At 39.9% G+C, this 25299-nt stretch overlaps 1 protein-coding gene and 1 long non-coding RNA gene across 3 annotated transcripts in view; one reads left to right on the top strand and one right to left on the bottom strand.

Annotated features, from left to right (window-relative positions):
- Window positions 1-7291: 7291 nt before the first annotated feature.
- LOC131999549 (uncharacterized) lies at window positions 7292-17616 on the bottom strand. The gene is made up of 3 exons (XR_009399068.1): window positions 17535-17616; window positions 10276-10380; window positions 7292-7429 (listed from the first exon to the last, which is right to left on the bottom strand). It is a non-coding gene; the product is annotated as an uncharacterized LOC131999549 (long non-coding RNA).
- A 120-nt stretch (window positions 17617-17736) lies between these two features.
- Window positions 17737-25299, top strand: part of MSRA (methionine sulfoxide reductase A) — a 434957-nt gene continuing 427394 nt past the window's right edge. The window contains exon 1 of one of the 2 annotated variants that reach the window (XM_059372261.1): window positions 17737-17987. In XM_059372261.1, the coding sequence (XP_059228244.1) occupies window positions 17852-17987 (136 nt within the window). In that variant the 5' untranslated portion in view covers window positions 17737-17851. The remainder of the gene's footprint in view (window positions 17988-25299) is intronic. The other variant, XM_059372269.1, reaches the window with a different exon arrangement.

The raw sequence follows: 25299 nt of genomic DNA, 5'->3' as shown, positions 1-25299 counted from the left end.
CTGACAAATTGTAGTATCCTCAAAAAACATTCTGGGATCAAGGGGAGAGACGAATAAGCAGAGCACAGAGTTAATTTTTAGGACAGTGAAAATATTCCATAGATATTATAATGTTAGACATGTGTCATTATGCATTTGTCCAAATTCATAGGATGTAAAATACCAGGAGTGAACCCTAAGGTAAACTATGGACTTTGTGTGATTATAATGTATTAATGTAGATTCATTGGTGAAAAATGTAGCATTCCAGAGATGATGGGGGAGGCTGTTCATGTGTGGGAACAGACGGTGTATGGGAAATCCTGGTACTTCCTCTTAATTTTGTTGTGAACCTAAACCTCCTCTAAAAAAATAAAGTCTTAAAAATACATTCATTCTAAGGAGATATCTATGCTCCCATATTAACTGAAGTAATATTCACAATAGCCAGGACATGGAAACAACCTAAGTGTCCATTGATAGGTGAATGAATAAAGAAAATGTGATACACACAACACCTGAAACTAATGTTTCACTGTATGTTAACTAACTGGAAGTTAAATAAGAATGGTGGGGGGGAAGAAAATGTGGCATATACATACAATGCGATGTTATCCAGACTTTAAAAAGAGGGAAATTGGGGCGCCTGGGTGTCTCAGTGAGTTAAGCCTCTGCCTTTGGCTCTGGTCATGATCTCAGGGTCCTGGGATAGAGCCCTGCATCGGGCTCTCTGCTCAGCAGGGAGCCTGCTTCCCTCTCTCTCTCTGCCTCTCTGTCAACTTGTGATCTCTGTCAAGTAAGTAAATAAAATCTTAAAAAAATAAAAAAATATAAAAAGAGGGAAATCCTTTAATTTGCTGCAACATGGATGAAACTGAAGGACATGATGCTAAGTGAAATAAGTCACAGAAGGACAAATACTGCATGATTCCACTTGCAGGAGGCATCTGAATTAGACCATAGAAGCAGAGAGTAGAACAGTGGTTTCCAGGAGCTGAGAAGAGGGGAAAATGAGGAGCTGTGTTTCAGTGGTTATAATGTTTCAGTTATGCAAGATGAATAAGTACTAGAGATCTGCTGTACAACATAATGCCTACAGCTAACAGTACAGCATTGGGCACTTCAAATTTTATCGAAAGTAGATTTCATGTTGTTTTTGCCATACGAAAACAAAGCCAAAATAAAGGGACATGAGACAATTTTTTGAGCATTTTATTATATTTTTGAAATTTTAATCTCTGTATACTTAACATACAGTGTTACAGTAGCTTAAGGTGTGCATTATAGTAACTCATTAATTCGATATGTTATTCAGTGCTCATCATGATAATTCCCATCCCTGATTTCACCCATCCTCCCACCCTCTCCCCTCTGGTAACTACAAGTTTGTTCTGTAAGAATATGTTCCCGGGTTCGTCTCTCTCTCCCTCTCTTTTTCCCCTTTGCTCATTTTGTTTTGTTTCTTAAATTCCACATATGAGTGATTTTGTACTGTTGTTTGTCTTTCTCTGACTGACTTATTTTGCTTCATATTACACTCTCTAGCTCTACCCATGTCATTACAAACGGCAAGATTTCATTCTTTTTTATGGCTGAATGCTATCCCATTCTGTATATATACCTCATCTTCTTTATCCATTCATCTAACGATGGACACTTGGGCTGCTTCCATAGTTTGGCTCTTGTAAATAATGCTACAAATAAACCTGAAGATGCATGGATCTCTTTTCATATCAGGATTTTCATATTTGGGGGGTAAACACCCAGTACTGCAATTATTCCATCAATGGGTAGTTCTATTTTTAAATTTTCGAGGAACCTCCATACTCTTTTGCAAAGTGGCTGCACCACTTTGCATTCCCAACAGTGTATGCGGGTTTCTTTTTCTCCTCATCCTCTCCAACACTTGCTGTTTCTTGTGTGCTTGATTTGAGCCATTCTGACAGGTGGGAGGTGATAGCTCACTGTTGTTTTGATTTGCATTTCCCCAATGAAGAGTGATGTTGGGCATTTTTTCATGTGTCTGTTGGCCATCTGTATGTAGAAATGTCTGTTCTGTTCATGTTTTCTGCCCATTTTAAAATTGGATTATTTGTATTTGGGTATTGGGTTGTATGTATATATGTATATATATGAATATATATATTCTTTATATATTTTGGGTACTAACCCTTTATCTAATATGCCATTTGCAAAGATCTTCTTCCATTCAGTAACTTCCCTTTTAGTTTTGTTGATTGTTTCCTTCATTGTGCAAAACCTTTTTATTATGATGTAGTCCTTCATGATAATTTCTTTACGAAAAAATGAATTGGTTAGATATTACTTAAATGAATTCCTCTGCTCTTAATCTATTACCTGGAAAGAAGTTCATATCTAAATGTAAAACAGAATGGAATGATTTGAGCAGAAGGTAAAAGTTTCCTTTAGCATCTTTCCTAAAAGATTACCAGAAATCTCCAATATCCATTATCCATTTCTTAGTAACTCCACCTCCACCCCATGTTGTAATTGGACCCATGATATAAGGTAAAAATGACCAGGTGTGGCCATATAACTAGGTGAATATCAACAAGATCAGAGTAGAATTAATATGTACAATTCCTAGGTCATGACCTTAGAAGGAGGAAGCATGATCTCCTTCTTACCCTCCTTTCCTGCTGGCTGAAACACAGGTGTAAGAGCCAGACTGGATGGAGTAACCCCTGCAGACCAGGAGAAGGGAACTGCAAATGAGGGGAGCAGGGTGACCAGACAGAGTGACCCTAGGTCCCCAACACCATGGAACTGCCATTTCACTCCTAGACTACTTATTCACAGACTAATACATCAGTCAGAGATGAACCTCTATTATTTAAGACACTGTGGTTTTGAGTAGATTAGTGGCTCTCAAGTTCAGCAACATGAGAATCACCTAGAGGGTTTGTTGAAACACAAATTGGTGAGTCCCACCAGAGAGTGTCTGATTCAGTAGTTTGGGAGGGGCCTATGGCTAGCATTTCCAACAAATTCCCAGGTGATGCTGACACTGCTGGTCTAGGCACCAAATTTCTAGAAGCACTGTTCAGGTAGGTACTACACTTCCCATTACCCACCACCCTTGCCCCAAATATGCCTCTGGGGCCCCTGGAGTCTAAGGATACTCTCAACTGCCCATTTTAGGTCACACATGGAATTCTAAATTAAAACTTAGATCAGTATTAATTTCTCTACAGCTATCACTGCTGGATCTAAAGAGACTTGGAACACACCAGAAATCACACAAAGAGTTAAAATGTACAGCATATCCAGTGACATCTAATAGAATGTGTTGGACCTCAAAACCCAGATTTCAGAAATCTTGGTAATTTAAAACTTCTCTTTGTAATCAGCCATCGCTGTCAGGAATTACAACAGGAACTTTAAAAACACATTTTTAAAATTCCATATATTTTCTTGTCTGTCAAAGTAAATAAGGCACTACTTTTCAGCCGTTCATCTTCCTACACCAAGCACATCTTGACAAGGATCAGAAGTTGTGGAGAGGGTAACGCATATGAAGCAACAGCCAAAGGAAAATGATTTGCAATCAGAGATTGAAAATGAAAGATGGAAACCCCCACGGGAGAATCTCTTAAAGTTGTGAGTGGCAGCAGGGCTCAGCAGACAGTACAGACAGTGAGAAACCAAGTGCCTGGGAACCAGAAAGCATCAAAGATGCTAGGGGGGAAGAACACGGAAACGTTTAGGCGTGTAGCTCACATGTAACGCAACTTCCCCAAGCCACACTGGCCTTTAGAAGCATCTGATGAGAGATGTCTCAGAGCTCTTTTCCCTGTCAGCATCCCAGGTGACTTGTGAGCTCGCCTCAGCTGTCACTCGTGTCCCCCCACTGCCACCACAGATGCCACTCTGGTGCTGCTGCCATCACAGCATCTGACACTGCCAACCCCATGCTGCTGCTCCTCCCTAGGGGTCAGGGGTCACCTCATTTTAATTAGATACCCCTATGCGTAGCCTGATGCATTTCATCTCTGGACCTCCCTCTTTAAGGAACTCAGGATCAGAACATTCAAGTCTGATCAGAGACTAATGTGGGACGAGGGCTCAGCACTGCACAGATTTTGGCAGAGAGGAAGCAGTATGTCATGAACAAATGTCCATCTTCCACTCTCTCGCCTATCATGAAGAATTCACCAGTGTCCCCAAACCAATATACTTTCAGCACTCCCCTACTGCTTGTGGAATAAACTGCCCACCTTGGAAGGGGAGGCAGCCCAGAGAGTCTTTTCTCAGCTTTCCTCGACCTCCAGAGATCCCAGAAAAGGATCTCATGTCACCATAGACCTTCCTTTGATAGCTTTTATCAGATGTAAAGTTGGGGATAATCATAGTAGCACCCAACTCACAGGTGTTTTGGTTTTGTTCAGTTTTTTCTTGGTGATGATTATATAAGTTAAGGAAAAGTGCCTGAAATCATGTCAGACACACAGGAAGCCCTCAATAAATATTAGCTATAATTATTATACACATTTATTCATGTGATCCTTTGAAATCTGTCTCCTCCCATAGACAGTAAGTTATAGGAAGGCAGAGGCTGTGTCCATTTTTCACTTCTTATTGTATCTCAATTGCCTACTCAGTGTCAAGGACATAACTGTTAATATGTGTTGAAGGAATTTAGAAATCACTCATAGACCCTTTTGAGCCAATTGTGTAAGTCCCTTCAAAAGCCTTTCCTTACCCCTTCTCCTGGGTGTCTCCTGGGTCTCCATGCAGATATGACTTCTCTCTTATTTTGTTGGCTAAGTGTCTCTAGTTAGTATATAAATTTAATTCCTTCAAATATACTCATGTCCTCACCTGCATGCACACACACGCACACCACAGAGGCCCCCAAAAGATTTAAATAAAATGTTCTTGTGTATTTGTTTCTTTGTTTTAACAGCTTTACTAAGAAATAATTGATATACAAAAAGCTGCACATATTTAATGGATAAATCTGATAAGTCTGGATATATGCAATCACCTATGAAACCGTCACCACAACTGAGATAATAGACATATCTACCACCTCTAAACATTTCTTATGTCCAAAGAAAACCTACAGATGGCCAACGGACACATGAAAAGATGCCCAACATCACTCTTCATTGGGGAAATGCAAATCAAAACTACAGTGAGCTATCACCTTACACCTGTCAGAATGGCTCAAATCAAGCACACAAGAAACAGCAAGTGTTGGAGAGGATGAGGAGAAAAAGGAACCCGCGTGCACTGTTGGTGGGAATGCAAAGTGGTACGGCCACTTTGCAAAAGAGTATGGAGGTTCCTCGAAAGTTTAAAAATAGAACTACCCATTGATGGAGTAATTGCAGTACTGGGTGTTTACGCCCCAAATATGAAAATCCTGATATGAAAAGAGATCCATGCATCCTTAGGTTTATTTGTAGCATTATTTACAAGAGCCAAACTATGGAAGCAGCCCAAGTGTCCATCGTTAGATGAATGGATAAAGAAGATGAGGTATATATACAGAATGGGATAGCATTCAGCCATAAAAAAGAATGAAATCTTGCCGTTTGTAATGACATGGGTAGAGCTAGAAAGTGTAATATGAAGCGAAATAAGTCAGTCAGAGAAATTGAAAAGCCATATGATCTCACTAGTATGCAGAATTTAAGAAACAAAACAAATGAGCAAAAGGGGAAAAAAAGAGAACACAAATCAAGAAACAGACTCCTCACTATTGAGAAAAAACTCTTGGTTACCAGAGGGGAGGGGATTTGGGGGGGGAATGGGTCACATAGTTGATGGAGATTTAAGAGTGTACTTACCATGATTAAAAAAAAAATAATTGATTAATTATTTTTTCCCTTTACCTAAAGGGAAAAAGAAAAGAAATGACCTTGAACGTAAGAGTTAAGAACACTCAGGTTTGAATCCAAATTCTTCTTTTTTAAAAAAGATTTTATTTATTTATTTATTTATTTATTTGAGAGAGAGAGAAAGTGAGAGCGTGCGCAAGCAGGGGAAAGGGGTAGAGGAAGAGAGAGAGAGAGAGAGAAGCAGACTCCCTGCTGAGCAGGGAGTTCAATGCAGGGCTCTATTCCATGACCCTGGGGTCATGACCTGAGCCGAAGGCAGACGTGTAACAAACTGAGCCACCTAGTCGCCCTGAATCCAGATTATTCTTAGTAGCTCTGTTTGCTTGGGTTTCTTTATGTATAAAACTATGAAAATGGGGCATCTGGGTGGTGCAGTTGGTTAAGCTATTGACTCTTGGTTTGGGCTCGCACCGAGATCTCGGGGTTGTGAGATGGGCACTGTGCTTGGGGTTATACACTCCAGCTCCCGGCTCCATGCTCAGCAGGGAATCTGCTTAGACCTTCTCTCCTTCTCCCTCTGCCCATCCACTCTGCCCTCACTCTCTCTTTCTCTCCCAAATAAAATAAATGTTAAAAAACAAAACCAGGGCGCCTGGGTGGCTCAGTGGGTTAAGCCGCTGCCTTCGGCTCAGGTCATGATCTCGGGGTCCTGGGATCGAGTCCCGCATCGGGCTCTCTGCTCAGCAGGGAGCCTGCTTCCCTCTCTCTCTGCCTGCCTCTCCATCTACTTGTGATTTCTCTCTGTCAAATAAATACATTAAAAAAAAAAAATCTTTAAAAAACAAAACCAAACCAAACCTGTGGAAACAGGTCAGAGTGAAGGTTAGAAATAGTACATGTTAAGCTTCTAAACTGTGACTGGGGGTTAATAGGTGCCCAACAATTAGTAAGTATTGTTATTATTGTTATATTTATTTTCCTCTTAAAACTCAGTGAAATCATCCATGCAATTAATTAAAATGCTTAAGATAGCTTTGTATCCTCTACAAACAAACCATAAATAAGGCCACATGGTTTTAAGTATGCAAACATAGAGTGTCACATTAAGCTTTTATTTATTCATTTATAAGAGTGTCTCTACCTACTTAAGTGGATTTTTATGAAAAGACCAAAGACCAAAAAAAAAAAAAGAAAAGAAAAGAAAAGAAAAGCCTTATCTCTGTTTGAGTATGCCTGGGGATCCCCACAGTTATTCAGGAGTTTAGCAGAAAATATACGTAAGGGCTAACATGCCTCTTGGAAGGGACAAAGCCTTGCCTCTCGTACAAGTTATTCTTGACTTCATCTTCCGCACCTAGGACAGTCTTGGTGCAAGGCCCTTCATATCTGTGACCAGCAGCTTCAGAAGCTGAGGGTCTGATCTTCTCTCTCGAAACCACTCCCAAGCCTCTCTCTAGAGCTATGCTGCGTGGCATCCCTTGGTCTGACTTGTGTGGTCCATTGGGATGGCTGGACTCAAGTTGTCTCCACTTGGAGTCCTGGGAAGACCTTACTCTTTCATGTTGTATGCCGTCCGGTTGCAGCCTAGTGTATGGCATGGAGTTCAACAGCATTTACCAAACAAATGAGGGTTTCAGCAGAATCTGCATGTAGGGGGCAAGATAAAAAGCACACTGAAAGCAACACATTAAAAAAATATATATCATTTGCCTTCTGTAACCGAGAAGGAGGTATGTTCTCTGTAATTTACTTAATGGCATAAATCTACCTTCCATAACAATTGATTTCTCAATTCTCACTAAATGAAAATGTCTTCATGTATTATATGACTTTTCAGGGAGTATGTTTTTCTTCCTTATTGTGGTTTTTGTTTTTGTTTATTTATTTTTAAAAATTTTATTTATTTGTCAGAGAGGGAGAGAGAGAGTAAGCACAAGCACGGGGAGCAGCAGGCAGAGGGAGAAGCAGGTTCCCGACTGAGCAAGGACCCTGATGCAGGACTCAATCCCAGGACCCTGGAATCATGACCTGAGCTGAAGGCAAACAGATGCTTAACCAACTGAGCCACCCAGGTGTCCCTGTTTTTATTTTTGATTTTTAGTAACCCTGGCATGTAGGTGGTTTTTAAAAAGAAAATTGCCAAAATAATTTGACACTGAGATTTCTAAGTTTATAGAAAAGTTTCAGTATATAATTGGGCTTGGTTTGTGATGTATACGATATAATATGATGTAGCTTGGAAATTGGGTAGTGACAAAGTTTTATAGATTCTTCTGGACAGGTACCTCTTCTTGTCCTCTTCTTTGCTGAACACCTGTCCTCAAATCCTCAGCTCCTTCCCCCATCCATGTCTATTTCTAGGATTCTGTCCCCAGGTTCATGCAAGGTGGGAGTAAGGGAAGGGACACTTGGCCTTCTCTCTCATCCTTTAAGTCATATCTTTTATATCCTTTCTACTCTACTGGTGAGAGATGGCTTGGAACAATGTGTGGTTAGGAAAGCCGAGAGGGAGAATGAGATAGAGCCAGCGAGAAAAAGAGCACAGCTACTTGTTGGGAAACAAGATGGGGTTGAGAGGGTGGGTGGTAATGACTGGATGAGGGAGGAAGGGAACTTGTGTAGATGCAGTGGCTATTCTGTGTCCTCAGGGGCCATCACGCACATTGCCATGTGTGAGTTCCACATGTGCATTTCAAGTGCTGGTAAAATTGGATCAAACATCTTGGAAGATGTTGTCTATTTTCAACTTTACCAAATGAGGGCCTTAAAAGAATAACCACTGTCTCTCATCACCACAATGTGTGAAGGAAGGATGCTTTGACACCAGAAAAGTCAGAAGTGCATTATTTTAGAATAAAGGATAACTTTTCAAGTTGGATATATTTAATATTAATTAATATTAATTAATTAATTAATATATTTAATAAAATTATTGCATTATCTTTTTCACCTCTCATTTTGCTATTTTGTTGTAGATTGTTACTATACAATATTTCATTTGTTTGCAAGGTCATCCTAGGAAGTAGGGAACATCCCTTACTCTTAGTCAGGATAAATACCCCTTCTGTATGCTTTGATAGATCACATGTAATGGGAGCGAAATTTAAACAACATAACTCAGATGTATAAAAAGTCATCATTCCCAGCGATGGAAGGAAACACTTGATCTTGCCAAGTAAAAGCAGCTTTTTGGTGGTTTTTAGTTTTAAATTGCCTGTTTGGGTAACTGCTCAGTCCTTTGGGATTCTCTCCTGGATTCTTCTTCTCATTTTCAAGATGGCATTTGGGTCTGGAGAGAGGTTATGTGTCCTCCTGGTCTATTGGCCTCCCATTAAGGTAACTGTTGGCCTTGGCCTCTGTCCTCAGTGTATCTGCATTGGTGTGGCTTGTGCTGCTGGCCCCTGAGCTCCTGCACTGTTGAGACACAGCTGCTCTTATTCCTTCCATTGGGCATTATGCTGGCTCCTGCTAGTGATGACTGAGGACCTTGTTTTTGCATCTCGTCACAAGGTCTCAGTATTTGGGTCTCCTCACTCCAACTCCAGGCTTTATTTGGGTCTTTGGTTCTGTTGGTCCTTCCAAACCCTTAACCCCCTTGGAACCTGGGAATGCTCTCCTGCTTTCTCCATAGTCAACACAATTGTGCAGGATCTTGTGAGGCTGTCCTCAGCCCCATGGCTCCTCCTCTGCACATATACCACATTGCATCCCCTGCCAAAAGTAAGACTCTTCTGAGAGATTTATAGTCTCTCTAGACCATGGTTTTAAATTTTTAAAAAATTTATTCTGATTCTTACTATTTTACCAAAACCTACACTAAGGAATACGTTTTATGTCTAGGTACAGTGCATGTATAGTGCATAGATATATATGCCAAAGAAATAAAGATTTCCCCAAATTCTATTTATCTTCACTACGTATAGACTCACTCTGATATCTTCTAATATAGTCAACTTTAAGTCATTTAAAAATGCGTTGATCCAATCCACTAGACTAATCTCTTTATGGATCAGTGGGCCACTTTCACAGGTTATGCCCCAGGAAATGAAGCACCAGCTCCCAAATCATCAGACTCTTCCCTATGTTTTGAGGTTTCCATCCCCAAATCCATCCCAGGGTAGGAGAATGAGATAAGATGTTTGATATTCTCTCTTATCTCTTAAGTGATGTCCTTTACCATTGCTAGGCTAGGGTTTATTTAAAGACCAGTCCTGTTCACTTGGTTCTTATTATGTAAAATCAGTTAAGAAAAACCCTTTAATTCTGATAAGCCTGGTTTCTAAGAATATTCTCTATCTTACCTTGACTTTAAAAAATAGTTAAAAAAAAAAAACAAATATTTTTCATCTCATGGTCTCTGTGGGTCAGTAATTTGGAGGCATGTTTGCTGGGTAGTTCTGGCTCGGGGTCTCTTATGAGGTTGCAGACAAGATGTCATCTGAAAGCTTGACCAGGGCTGAAGAATCTGCTTCCAAGATTGCTTACTCACCTGGCTGCTGGCAGGAGAACTCAGTTCCTCACCATGTGAACTTCTTCAGAGGGCTGATTAAAGATCTTCATGATGTGACAGCTGGCTTTCCCTTCAGGGGGTGATCTAAAAGAGAGGAAGAAGGAAGCTTGCATTGCCTTTTATGACTTAGTCTCAGAGATCACACACACCATCACTTCTGCCTTATTCTATTCATTTGACACAAACACCAAGTCCAAACAAAATGTAAAGGGAGGGGAATTAGGCTTCACTTTTCAAAGGGAAAACAATAAAGAATTCATGTATGTTTTAAAACTTCACAGAAATTTGTATATCTTTTCAGATAATTATTAGTACAAGGCAGTACATGCTATGTGCTACCTGAGTGATGTAAACAGTGAGTTTTATGGGAGAGCCCAGACTGAAAGAATAACCACTGTTCCCTTGTGCAGTCAGGGAAGGTTGCACAGAGAAAACAAATCTTGAATTGAGTGGTGAAGAATAAGGTCAGAAAACCAGAGAGAATGAGGCAGGGATTGCAGTTGGTATCAACAGAATGAGTGAAGTTGTATAGAAAAGTTCGAGAGCCTTCAGATTGCTCCATATTACTCATGATGGTTTCCTATTCACCCCAGTGGACTCTTAATAGCAGTTCTCACTCCTGATCTCCAACACTCTCTTTAACAAAGTCTGACTGCCTTACATCTTGTCACTTCTGGGTCTGCTTTCTGAAGAGCAAGAGGCAGTTTTGTAGGTGGATCTGGGCTCAAACATTAATATATTCACTCTACCCACATAGCAGAAACACACTTTTTAGAAGTGTGTACAGTTTAGCAGTCTTTGAAATAGGGATACAATTGTGAAACCATCATGACAATCAAGCTAATCCACGACTCTCAAAATTTCCCTATAAATCTTTTTATGTCACTGCCCATCCCTTACTTGCATTCCCAGGCAACCACAGATCTGCTTTCTGTTACTGCAGATTACTGTGCATTTTCTAGGATTTTAAGTAATTGGAATCATACAATTTTTACTCTCTCTCTCTCTCTTTTTTTATTTTTAGTTTGGTTCCTTCCACTCTGTATAGTGGAATCATCCGTGTTGTTGAGGATATCAATAGTTCATCCCCTTTTACTGATGAGTAGAATTCCATTGTAAGGATATACAACAATTTGTTTACCCATTCACCTGTTGGTAGTCATTTGGGTTGTTTCCAGTTTTTGCCTATTACAGTAAGACTGCAATGAACCTTTGAGTATAAGACTTAAATGGACAAAAAAAAAAGACTTAAATGGACTCATATTTTCATATAAGATGATTGTGTCATATGGCAGATGAGTGCTTAACTTCTTAAGAAACTTATAAAACGTTTCCAAAATGTTCATATAATTTTAGGTTATTACAAGCAGTGTATGAGAGTTCCAGTTCCCCCACATCATTGATACTTGGTATGGTCAGTGTGTTAAATTGTAGCCATTCTGGTGAGTGTGTAGTGGCTTCTTATTGTGGTTTGTATTTCCATTTCCCTATAATGACTGAAGTTGTTGAATAGTTGTTTTTTTTTTTTTTTAAAGTGCATGTTTGCAATCCATATATCTTTCTTGGTGCAGTGTCTGTTTTTGCTCAATTTTGCTCATTTAAAATGTGCTGTTTGTTTCTTATTATTGAATTTTGAGGGTCATATATTCTGGATATAAGGACTTTATCAGAAATGTTATTTGTAAATATCTTGATTTTTGATAGAATATAATTGATCAGTTTTCTTCTTTTATGGCTCATGCATTTTGTGTTCTAGCCAAGAAGTTTTGTTTACTCTAAGGTCATAAAGATTTTCATCTATGTTTTCTTTTAGAAATCTAGAAGTCACTATTTTAGAAGTCACAGTCTTTGCAACTTGATTGAAAATTAATCCAATATATATGTGTAGGTTTATTTGGGGACTTTCTAGTTTGATCTATTATTCTGTTTCCTATGGCCAGAATCACACTTTCTTGGCTATTGTAGTTTTGTAAAAATCTTGAGCTCAGGTAGTGAAAGTCTTCTAGCTTTGTCCTTTTTCATAGTATTTTGTGTCAAACTGTCAGGTGTTGGGGTGGTCAACTAGGACAACAAGCAGAACTGAAAACAACAATCAAGTCTTTATTCACTAACTGTGATAGTGTAGGCAAGAGGCCCAAATGGAGAGTGCTGGCTCCTGTTCCATCTTTCCACAAGGAATAACACTGAGTGCAAGGGTCAATCACATGACATGCAGGACAAAAGGGGGGAAATTGTCTCCCTGCTGAATAGCACTAAACAAAAGTCTGGTGTGTGGAGGAGAAACCACTCAAAGAGGCTTCCAAATGGAGATGCCTGGTCTAGAAATGCAGATCTGGTTATGAGCATGGCTCTTGTGGGGTGGAGCCGAAGTCTTAAGTTCTTGACTATGATTCCCTCCAAGAGACTGTAATTCATTGCCTGTACACCAAATGTGAGGAGGGCAGTTTTGCCTCATGAGACCTGCTGGGAAAAGCCTTTGTAATAGCCGGTGGTTGGGCCTAAAAGATGACATGAAGGATTTTGGCCTGGAGCTGAACTCCTCAGTTTTTGGCCAGTCTTGGACCTTTGCATTTGCACCTGAGTTTTAGAATCAGCTTGCCAATTTCTAGAAAAATGTCTGCTGAGTCCCCCCCCCCCCCCAGGATTTCATTGAATCTACACATCAATTTTGGGAGAAATGGCATCTTAACAATATCTGGATGCCGAATCTTCTGATCCATGAACATGGTATACCTCTGTATTTATTTAGATCTTCAAGATTTCTCTTAACAGTGTTTTGTGGTTTTTGATGTATAGGTCTGACACATCTTTAGTCACGTATATCTCTTAATACTTAATATTTTTTTGGATGCTATTTTAAATGGTGTTTTAAAAACTCCAATTTCTATTTTTTCTTTTTCTTTCAAATATAGTAACACAATAAATTTTTGTATATAGCTAGCATCCTAAAGTGTTGCTAAATCAACATATTAGCTCTAGTAGCTTTTCTGTAGACTTCACAACATTAACCTAAACTATATGGCATTGATGTAATGGCAGGCAGCTGACAATAAGGACACAGATATTACGGGCTGGAAAGCTGGTGATCTTTTTTATGCTGCCATAAAACATGTGATAAAATTGTCAACTCAATATCTTGGAAGTCCAACCACATGCTCTTTGAATCTGTAACCATAGGGAAAATGGTCAGAAGGGTGAATCTCTGGCCAATGAGAGAGTATTGGCTGTTGCCTGCCTCCTTCAGGAAAAGTCCCTTGAGAAAGATGATCTCAGGTAGAAGCCAGTGATTTTAAGAGAGGAAGGGAAATAAAGCTCTGCTAAGATTGGGGTTTTCTGCCTGCAGTCTGCAATACAAATTGACTGAGGGTGGTTATTTAGGGCCTTATAGTTTTGATAAAGCCAAAAGCTATTATACTCCCAATAACAGAAGATAAAACTGCGACGCAAAGCCCTTCTTAAGGGCCATTAGCAAAGTGTTTTCTGCCAGATGATAGAAGGCAAGCAGTGAAGAGCATATTAAGGGGAATGCCTTTCCAACCAAACCTGCTGTTTTTGCTGGCTGCAAGGGCACTGTAATTAAGTTAATAGATACAGGATAGATGGGACAAACAGAGCCTAGCAAATAAAAATGAAGAGTAATTAGGCATTAGAAATATGACTAGATGAAATCTTTCGTTGTGGTTATTTGTACAAGGAATTGTAAAAGGAACAAATAAACCAGAAATATATTCAATATTTTTTTTCAAATGGGGTTGACAAAAAGCTACAAGTCTAGCTCCCCAGAACCTGTGTGCATTTGGCCCCGAAGTCCCTCAAAACGGCACCAGTAAGAAACTGGGCCCCAAAAGACATGTATGCTCCCAGGAGGGCATACTTGTCAATATACTCTTCAGAAGCAATCATGGAGAACCATGGATAAGAACATCTCAGAGAGTAAAACCAGTAACTTCAAATGTAACAGTAGAGGAATTCCTTCTGGAAAGCAGAAATGGGGTCTAACCATGAATTTACTTGACCACCTGGACAATCCTGAAGCCCCCCCCCCCCCTTAAAATTAATTATTCAACAGAGATAAAGAGCACAAGTAGGCAGAGCGGCAGGCAGAGGGAAAGGGAGAAACAGGCTCTCTGCTCAGCGGAGAGCCTCATGCGTGGCTCAGTCCCAGGAATCTGGGATCATGACGTGAGCCTAAGGAAACCACTTAACTGACTGAGCCACCCAGGCGCCCCTGAAGTTTCCCTTTTGTAACATTTTGCTAGGCAGCGGACCCATGATTACTTCTCTCCCCCATCATTCTTCTTGCAAATAATTTTTCATATTCCTACCTCACCAGGTATGTAGGGGAGGGTGTGGGAGAGGGGAGCAGATACCTCGTCTTTTAGTTAGTAGGTCACTGGGTCATGAGGAGTTTTATTTAGACTTGTAAAGGACTATATATCATCCTCAGATCATAGACTTAAGAGCTGGATGCAATAATTCTTGGAACTTTGGCTTTTCTCCCTTTGGGATAGGGTGCGTTGTTAGAAGATGGGCATATATAAATATCTGGGTGGCCAGTGACAGAATTTTCCAACAAGGTAAATTCTCACCTTCCTTTATTACTAGAACCGCTGGGTATCTGCTGGATCCATGGGTACCCAACTAGAGAACTTTATCTCCCACCTCCTAGTTGAATTTGGTTATGTCTCTAATCAGGTCAATGGAATGAGTGAGTAGTGCTACCTCTGAGACTCACTCCCAGGAGTACTGAGATGTATATCCCTTTCTTTTCTGCCTTTTTGCTGGGTTAACCTGTGATGGCAGGTTCTGGAATGGAGGTTATGTACAAGGATAGCAGCACTGACCTACCATTCCTGGACCAGTGACCTCTGGACCACTATGGGAGAGAAAAAACCAAAACGATCTTGTTTCACAGTGCCATAAATACAGAGAACAAACTGATGGCTGTGAGGAGAGGAAGCTGGGGGATGGGTAAAATGGGTGTAGGGGAGTGGGAGGTACAGACCTCTATGGATGGAATGAGTAAGTCACAGGCATAAAAGATATAACATGGGGAATACAGTCAATGGTATTTTAATGGCGTTGTATGGTGACAGATGGTAGCTACACTTCCGGTGAGCTTAACTATAGATTTGTTGAATTTGAAGCTAATTTGGTAGATCAGAAACTATTGTTAACACTGTGCATCAACTATGCTTCAATTACAAAAATCCAAACTATCTTGTTTCATATACGGTATCTTTGGGTCTCTGTTAAAGCAACCTTATCTATATCCCAGCTAAAACCTAGGCCTAGATTTGGAGTAGAGTATTGAGTAAGTATTCTGGTCTCCAAGGGCCAAGGCGGAGCCATTCTTGAACTGCGATAAAAACCTTTTGCTTATCTAAGTCAGGCTTTTGGCCCAATTAAACCAATACTAACCACAGAACACTTAATGTATGCCAATTCAGCATGAGATATTACGGAAGAAACGACATGGTCCTATCAGCACTTAACTACCTACTTTTAGATTGTATGTAAAAGAGAAACTTTGTATTTTGGGTCTTTTTCATATCTAAGAGGATGCTTACACTGCATCCTAAAAAACACACATTGTTAGAATTTGTTGAAAAACCAGTACATGATCACAAAACTACAAATCAAAGCAGTGTGTGCCCAATTGGGAATACAAACAAAAAAAGACTGTTTGGAGCTCACAAGGGATTAAAAGGGTCTCAAGAAAATAGAGTGCTAGTTGTGAAAATGGCATTACAGAAGGCAGGAATATTTTTTCTCCTTAAATAAACCAACCAACCAACCTCACTGTAAACTTTTCTTGCAACTATTCTGGTAAGTGAGATGAGAAACCACTTTATTAAAAAAAAAAAAAGCTTTGAAATCAATCAAGGTCCTTTTCCTTTAAAAGTATTTTCTATAACATAAATAATATAGGCATTGGTAAACTTGAGAACACTGTAACAACACAGAACATTTTAAGAAGGTGGGAGTCAGTAGATCACTGAACCACAAAACTGCAACCATTATTTTAATTTTTTTCTAGTCTTTCTTCAGTGGGTGTACAAGTGGAGATACATGTATTATATATACTACAGAGTGCACATATACATACTGCAGTTGTTTTACTTTTTCATTTAATATTACATAAGTACTTCATGACGTGAAAAATTCTTCAGTTCTTCGTTGCTGTTATTTCTAACATGTTTAATTTCATACAATCAACCACAAAACAGAGAAAGTCAGTATGTATGAAAAGGCAATAATTTCAAATACACACACGCGCACACACACACACACACACACACACACACAATGTTTCCTCCGGCAGAAGAGCGATCTAATTTTTTCAAGCACTTAGCAGTGACCAAGCGTAGAAGGGACACCTTGGGGTGCTCTCAGGAGAGGCCTATAGAAACTATACTGCATAATCTCATAGCAAAAACAAATAAATCAAAAGTAAAAACCGAGGCAAATTGCCAGAGGAAATCTAAAATAAAAATAAAAATCTTAAATAAAAACTTTACACTTAATGTTACATGTCTGACCATATTCTACAATATAGTAGAGCCACCTTCCTGTCCTTCTCTTATAGTCCAGACCACATTAAAACAAAAGGGTAACTCACTCATGGGGGAGAGGTCCGGTCAAACTCTTCATTTCTGTGGGTGCTAATCTTAAATTCCTTCCCTCACGAGACTATTTGCCCATTCGAGCAGAACATTTGTGTGAAACCAAAATTTCACATATGGAACTCCCAAGTCACCCATCTGGCCCTACCCACCTTATTTTTCTGGTTGGAAATTTGTCACAGGAACAAATGTTATCTCCCATGATTAGAGAAACAAGGCTGATCCAACAGCACGATTAAATTCATATAATTAATGGTGGTGTTAGTGCCTTCTCTATTTTCCCCCCTGCAAAATGGGTTTAGCAGTGTATTTGTATGTGTGTACATACACATCAGACATTATTTTGAATTATCGTCCGTATTCTGAGCTTTTGGCAAGTTGTGCTTAGTTTTTATTTTGGATACTCATCTTTTTAATAATTTATCATTATAATGGCTCGTGTCAATACATACACCTTCTAGCTGCCTGTAGATTAGGTTGTCTTATACCTTATTGGACACACTGAACAACTGCTAAGGTTTTTAAGGAGGGAACGAACTTTAAAATCAAAGGCTAGGCATTAGTATTACTGGCCTCTGCCGCTGCATGTACTTCGTATCGCAATTAGTGTACCTGTTCTCTGCCTGGAAACTTTGCACCAAAGCCAAACCAGAAATACTCTCTGTTGCCTCCTCGGACCAGGCACCCCCGCCGTCTCCCCTCCCACCCAGGGGTGAGAACACGCCCTCAGTCACTGCCGGTCTGGCCCAAGCCTTGGGTAACCTCTGTTCCCGGGCGGCAGCGGCCACAGCCCGCAGCGCACGCGGCCTCAGCGGACTCCGCCCGCAGCGCGGCCCAGTGCACGCCGGTCCCGCTGCCCACTCTGCAGCGGCGGCTCCGCTCACGACCGTGCCGTTCCGTTCGGCGGCCCGTCGGCCAGCGGCCCGCCCATGCTCTCAGCCGCCAGGAGGTCTAGCCACCTCTTCCACAGCCTCTTTCCCGGCTCGAGAATGGGCGACTCCGCCTCTAAGATCGTCAGCCCGCAGGAGGCCCTGCCTGGCCGGAAGGAGCCGATCCCCGTTGCGGGTAAGGACGCGGGCACGCGCAGAAGGCAAGGGTATCGTCGCGGCGCATGCGCGTCATAGCCCGGCGGCTGCGCGTCCTCGGCCCGCCCGGAAGAGAGCTGAGGACCCGACTCGGGTGGCTCCTTAGGCTGGGGTCTGCGCAGGCGCGGAGAGGCTCCGACCGGGGCGGGTGGGTCGTAGCTTCTTCTTTGTTTGCCTTGTTACCCCCTAAAACAGCACCGAGCCCTTTGGTGGGATCTAGTATGTTGATGTAAGTCACCTAGAGTGCAAATACATCGGCGGCTCCAATCTTTGGGTAGGAAAAGCGCTGACCCGATTTCCGCTCTTTCTCACAGGTGTGTGTGCCCTCAGTGCCGGCTTCTGTGCCTCCCTTTTCTTTTTCTGGGGTACGATCGGCTGGGATACTGGCCGCTTGCCGCGATGGTGCCGTGTTGTGTTGTCACTGGAAGCAATGCAGTGATGCAGAACGATAAAAACTGCAGTTTTGGAATTGTATCTCAGACCACTGTACCAGTTGGAAGAATTATCCTCAGGCTTCCACTATCCTCCTCCCTGAGTTCCCGGTTTCTCCCAATTGGCAGGGTGTCCCTGGCCCAGTGCTCGCGGGTCTGCCGGTGTGTATCAGTAGTCGGAGGTGTCCGCTGTAGAGTTGTGCTTTTCAAACTTAAAAATGATTTTCTAATCTCATACCAACTCTTTTGGAAAATACAGTAAAAAAAAAAAAAAGAAAAAAAGAAATGCCAGAAAAATCATCACATGGTTGGGCGCCCAGTAATGTTAAACTACTCTAAAAGTCATTTGGATAAAGCTTAAGCCTCAATATCTGTCGTAGACCTGTAGCAGTTCACAGACAGCCCAGGTCCACCAACCAAGGGACCATTGCCGTTATCTTGGTGCAGTGCTTCTCAAAGCGTGGTCCCTACAATTGGTGTTTTAAACAAACCCTCTGGGTGATTCTAATGTACTCCATAGTTTGTACACCATTGCTTTGGAGCTGTTGGAGGATTAAACGGTGATTAGTCTTTTACATATGGCTCAATGCCAAGATAAATCCTGCATTTAAAAATTCCTAGGAATTCTGTTTTTCTTTCCCTTAAAGAATTATTGAGTGATAGGAGGAGGTCATAGTGAGGTGAAAATATCATACACAATACTGGGTTATCAGCATGAGTTTGGAAAAGGTAGAAGTTTTTTGGATGTCGGGCAGTTTGGAAACGGACTCTGTAACTTGTTCCTCCATCTACATTAGCAGTTTTGCGTCCTGTGTCCCCCCTCCACTTCAGCTCCAACTCAGGGCAGCCCTAAAAGTTTATTTTTGATTCAAATTCAGAGAATGAGTTTTAAGCTTAAAAATAAATTCTCTTTTACAAATCAGTATTCATAATCGGATACTTAGAGTCAGTGCTTTTTCATTGCCGAACACCCCCAGCTTGTACTAAACTTCTTTACACACCACATTCTCTTTGATATGCCCTCCCAGACATCTAAAAAACAACAAATGAACACAAAAATCTTGATCAGATTTGCAAACTGGTTCAAGATCAACTTTGACCAAAATGTAGTTTTGCTTAATCTCAATCAAAGTCTTCCCCATCACTTACCTGATACATAAATGACATTTTTGGTAAAAGATTAACCAACATGGCAGAAATGAACCAATGATTTATTTGTCACATCCACCTGGTAACTCTAATGGCAAACCTCAGGGTTTGGTTCTCTTCCAGGCTCTTTTTATACAGTCATACATACATCTCTGTATCTGGACCAGTAAGCTGATTTTTTTTTTTTTTTGGTGGAGGGCCAAGCCTACAATGCATATGCATATGCAATGCATATGTCCTTATTGCTCAGCTGTTGTAACTCTTTTCCTCCCCAAATATTTCAGTTTTAGATTGTGGCCTTTCCAATCCCCACTCCTGGTATAACTCTTCCCCTGGTAGGTTGGTGAAGGTTCTGACTGGCCCCAGAAATGGGGATTTTCACCTCCTTGGTAAGTTTTAGTGGCTGTACGCTTGAAGCTTATGGACTTAATAGTACTGTTTTGAAAGTCAAATTCCTCTCTGTCCCAGCCTCCAATCTGTTTAGCAGCCCTTCACTTCTCCTCATTATCTCTGCCTGTTGTTAATCATACCCGGACTTTCAAAAGTTCTGTGACAGAAGCATCACCTTTTGATCTTAGAAGATAAGCCCTATTTAGTGTCTTTGCTTCAGCCCAGTACTAAGCTCTTTGTGCTCTATTACCAATACTTTTGGTGTGAGGAGTTAATCATGGTAGCTTTAATCCTACCTTTTTTTTGGTACTCCTAAGGAAACTTACACCCTTTTATAAACTATGGCCTAATAGTAGATTTCAACTTTGTGAGAGGGTAAGATTCAATCCTTCAAATTTCTGTAATGTTTAATTTCTCCCAGGCTACCTGTAGTGAATGAAAAGATGAATAGTCCTGTTCTGGGTGATTGGTCACAACTAAACTTGGACTGGACTGGCTCCTTTGAAGCGCACTGTGTTCAGGTTCATGGGCAGTCCTGGACAGCACTGTCTGGCTGGCAGGGCATGCATAGTTTGCCTGTTCTTGTATGTGGAGGTGGTCTCTCTCTGTTTCTGTGCCTGTCTATAAACCAATACTCATAGAACTTTGGGACTGAAGGAAGAGTGGAATTCATGCTTGTTGAACTGAATTGGTGGGCAATTAATTGCTAGAGATAGGCAGGAGGTGGAAGGCTTATAATGAAAATCTTATAGTGAAAACCCATGCTGTTGAAATGTAAGTTTATTATAGTTAGAACTAATCTTATTTCCAGTGAATTAATTCCTGTAAAAGCCCAGTTTTTATTTTACTCGAGTGGCACCTTAAAAATTTTTATTTTCTTGCATTTTGGAAATATTGCAAATCTGCTTTTTTGATCAGGTGTTTGGGATTTGGTGATATCATTCAAGATAACATTGACAGCTCATATTTAATCTCTGATTTCCTGGGCTTATAGTCTTAGGTAGTGTTCACTATTACTTGTGGTTTTTTTATCTGGAGAGGGGAAGAGATGTAGAACACCTGCTCCTGGTGTACTCTTTTAAGAACTTTAAATATAAATAGAAAAACAATAGAACAATATGGGTAATCCCCAAAGTGGCTTCTTGAAAAATAATTGTGCTGTAATAATGAAATTTATACATTGTAGCTATCTAATAAAAAAGGAATAAAATACAAATACACAAAATAAGAACTGAGAAGGGGGAGTAATAGAAGTAGAAAACTTAAGGAATCATAAGAGACTATTTAACTCTTCGAAAATAAATTTGAAAATTTGGATGGAATAGATAAGTTTTAGGCAAATATAATTGACCCAGATTGATACAAGAAAGATCCCATTCTGTTTTGGAAATAACAGAATGATTTTTCTAGAAGAAATGAAGTCATCAAAGAGTTGCCTCCTCTCAAAGCATCATGTTCAGACAATTTCACAGGCCACTTCTGCTACTCACAACCCTGAGATCATGACCTGTGCCAATATCGAGAGTCAGAGGCATACTGTTTACCACAGTGGCTGCACCACTTTGCATTCCCATAGGCATACATGAGGGTTCCTTTTTCTCCACATCTTCACTAACGCTTGTGTTGTTTTTGTGTTTAGCCATTCCAGCAGGTATGAGGTAGTATCTCATTGTGGTTTTGATTTGCACTTCCTGATGATGAGGGATGTTGAGCATCTTTTCATGTGTCTCTTGGCAATCTGTATGTCTTCTTGGAGAAATGTTGTTCCTGTCTTGTGCCCGTTTAAAATTGGATTATTATTTTTTGGTGTTGAGAAAATTTTCATTTTTTTATAACTTGTGTCTTAGTAGATTTTTACTAAGATTCAAGAAGATTCACACCTTCAAACTTCTTTTATGTGAAGCTTTTCCAAGGCTGCTTAAAGTGGATCAAAGCATGACTAGGCCTACTCTGGGTGATTAGTTGTTATTTAACGTTGTTTTGTAAGTGGTAGTTAATGTAGTTAGATAGGAGAAGGCAATTAGAGATGTACAAATTGGAAAAGAGAATGTAAAATTGCCACTAGTTTGTAGATCAGGACATTATATACCTGGAGAATCTAAGAGAATTAATAGTAAGGTATCAACTTACTAGACAACAACCAGTAGCTTTCCTCTATGCAAATAACTTGTTAGAAAATATAATGAAGGAACACACCCCGTTTATAACAGCAATGAAAAAAGTTAAAATTTATGTATTAACTTGGCAAGAAATATGCAAGACCTATGTGAAAAAAACTTCCAAATGCTACTGAAAGACACAAAAGAAGATTTGCACAAATTGTAAAGACATACCAAGTTCTTGGATAGAAGGAGTGAACAGAAAACTTATATCAGTTCTCCTTGTAAGTTAATTTATCAAGGTAACATGGTTTTAATAAAAGTACTAATATTTTTTTGTTTTATTCTAGAGCCAGGCACACTAATTTAAAAAAAAAATCATATGGAAAGAAAAGAGAAAGAGTTATGGTGACGTCAAAGAAGAGCAAAGAGGGGCAGCTGGCCCTACCACACAGTAAAAGTGAAGCTTCATAACTTAATCACTGTGATACTGGTCCACGAATAGATCCATGGGATAGGATAGAAAGATCAGAAATTCTTAAATATGTATGGAAATGTAGTATATCATAAAGGTGATATCTCAAATCAGTGGGGAAAAGATGGACCATTCAATAATAAATAGCTATGGGAAAACTGGATAGCCATAAGGAAAAAAAAAAAGTTGGATCTGTAGTTTACATCGTAAATCAATAATTTCCCAAACAGACATTTGATGATAAGAGCTCATGCTGATTGAGTGTGTACTGTATATCAGGCACTCTAGTAACTACTTTACATTTACTGAGATATTTAATCCTCATAGTAACCCCCTGGGTTAGTAATTATTATTAACCCCCTTTATTGATGTGGAAAATGAAGCCCTTATGGGTTTGGTGACTTATCCAAGGTCATATAGCTAATAAGTCATGGAGCTGGGACATGAATGGGGGCTGTCTGGCTCTAGAGTTTGTGATTTTAACTACTGTACTCTACTGTTTTTTTCATTTAGTTACATGTGAAAATGAACCAATTCAAGTGTGATAAAGGGAGATTTCCTTTATAATCTAAAGGAAATAATCTTTATAATAATCTTTAAAATCAGAAGACTTAAAAAAACTGATAAATTAGATCACATCAAAGTAAAAATCTTCTCATGGCAAAGATTACCTTAAGCAAAATCAAAAGGCAGACTGGGGTAAATATTTGCAACTTACAAGTGAAGGACTATTCTGCCTAATACGTAAGAAGCTCCTAGAAATTAATAAGAAATCACCAACATCCGTTAGAAAAATAGGCAAGGTTATGAACAGTTAGTTTACAGAAAAGCAAGTACAATGGCTCTTAAACATATAAAGGGGTGCTCAACCTCACTCATAATGAGGAGGATGCAAACACCATTTTTCATTTTTCAGATTGGCAAAAATCCAGAACTTTGATGGTACATTCTGTTGGTAAATCCTTAAGGAAAAAGGCACTCTTGTACATTGCTGGCAAGAGTGTAAATTGGCTCCCCTCTTACGGAAGGCAATTTGGCAATATCTATAAAAAATTTAAATGCATATACCTTTTGACCCAGGAATTCAATTCTGGGAATTTATCCTACAGATACACTTGCACGCATGCCAAATGATGACTATCCCAGGTTATTCACTGCAGCTTTGTTTGCAGTAACCGAAGATTGGAAACGACCCAAATACCCATCAATAGGGGCTAGTTAAATAAATCGTGGTTCGTCCTCACAATGGAATATGCAGCTGTAAAAAAGAACGTGGAAAAACCTATATGAATGGGTGTGGAGAGATTGCCAAGATATAGTGTTACGTGAAAAAGGCAGGGTCGGAACAGTGTTAATATGGTATGCTAATTTTTGTGTGAACAGGGAGGAAAATAATAAGATGTATGCACAAAGAAACTTTGAAAGGTTAGCTAAGAAGCTAATAGTTGGGGAGAGGGCTGTGCGGGTTGCCAAAGGTGGATGGGACACACAAGTGGGAGACTTTCCTTCATGATTCTTGTCACATGACTGCATTATTGAGTTAAATAACTCTGCTCTGAGGATGATCTCTTTCTGAGGTTTTTAGTTTAATTGACCACCTTTCTATCACTTTTGTCATCCCTATTTCAAGTTCTTATTCTTTTTTAAATTTTGCTCTCTTTTTCTTGTCAAGTAAGTCTTTTTTTCTTCCCCAACTTGCTTTTGTAATCAAAATCTACATTTTGGCGTGATTTAAAAAATCTAAATTTAGAGGGTGAAATTGGAATAAGTTAATCCAAGTCATTTTACATTTCATAAATATTCATTTTTATTGAAGCATCAATTGTGGTGGCATCATTTATACAAAGAAAAGATCTTTGGGGACAAATTCCTTCCACTATTATGTAGAAGGCATTATGTGTGTTTCTTTTATTTTGAGTGATGTACATAGACTTTGAAAAGAAAATGATAGAAAACAATTTTCCTTTTAGAAAAATTTTCCCCAATGTGTGATTAATTTCTAAATTGGAGGACACGGAACTATTATTTCTCCTCTTTGCATCTTGTTTCAAGCTCTTTATTTTATCCTCTGTTTCAGAACCCTCAGTGTTTCCCTGAAGTCCCTAGGATAAGGGTATTTATTCCATACCTCCCATGATCTGGTCCTTACCTTCCCAGCCTTTCTTCCTGCTGTGCCCCTACAGAATCCCACCCTCTGACTAACATGTGTTTCAGTGTTTTGCGTCTGGAATTGCTCATGTGATTCTACCCAAGTGGGTTCCACATGCCAGTGTTTTCATTTAGTCATTCATTACATGTCTGTTAAATGCCTGCTTAGGTAAAATACTATTTTCCATATATTCTTTTTTTAAAAAAATATTTTATTTATTTATTTGACACAGAGAGAGAGAGAGAGACAGAGAGAGAGAGATCGAGATCACAAGTAGGCAGAGAGGCAGACAGAGAGGAAGGGAAGCAGGCTCCCTGCTGAGCAGAGAGCCTGATGCGGGGCTCGATCCCAGGACCCTGAGACCATGACCTGAGCTGAAGGCAGAGACTTTAACCCACTTAGCCACTCAGGCGCCCCTTTCATAGATCTTTATCATACCTCATCCTCAAAACTTGCCCTGACTGGATTCTGTTTCTCCTATAAATGCATCCCTTTTTTCTCCAACCTAACTGATCCTCTTCTCTTCCCTTTTCTTTCTTTCTCTTTTTTCCTTTCTTTTCTTTCCTTCCCTCCTTCCCCTCCCCTCCCCTCCCTTCCTT

Source organism: Mustela nigripes, chromosome 1, assembly GCF_022355385.1.
Source record: "Mustela nigripes isolate SB6536 chromosome 1, MUSNIG.SB6536, whole genome shotgun sequence".
NCBI classification, from domain to species: Eukaryota; Metazoa; Chordata; class Mammalia; order Carnivora; family Mustelidae; genus Mustela; species Mustela nigripes.
The sequence above is the reverse complement of the archived record's forward strand: the minus strand, read 5'-3'. Positions and strand labels throughout refer to the sequence as shown.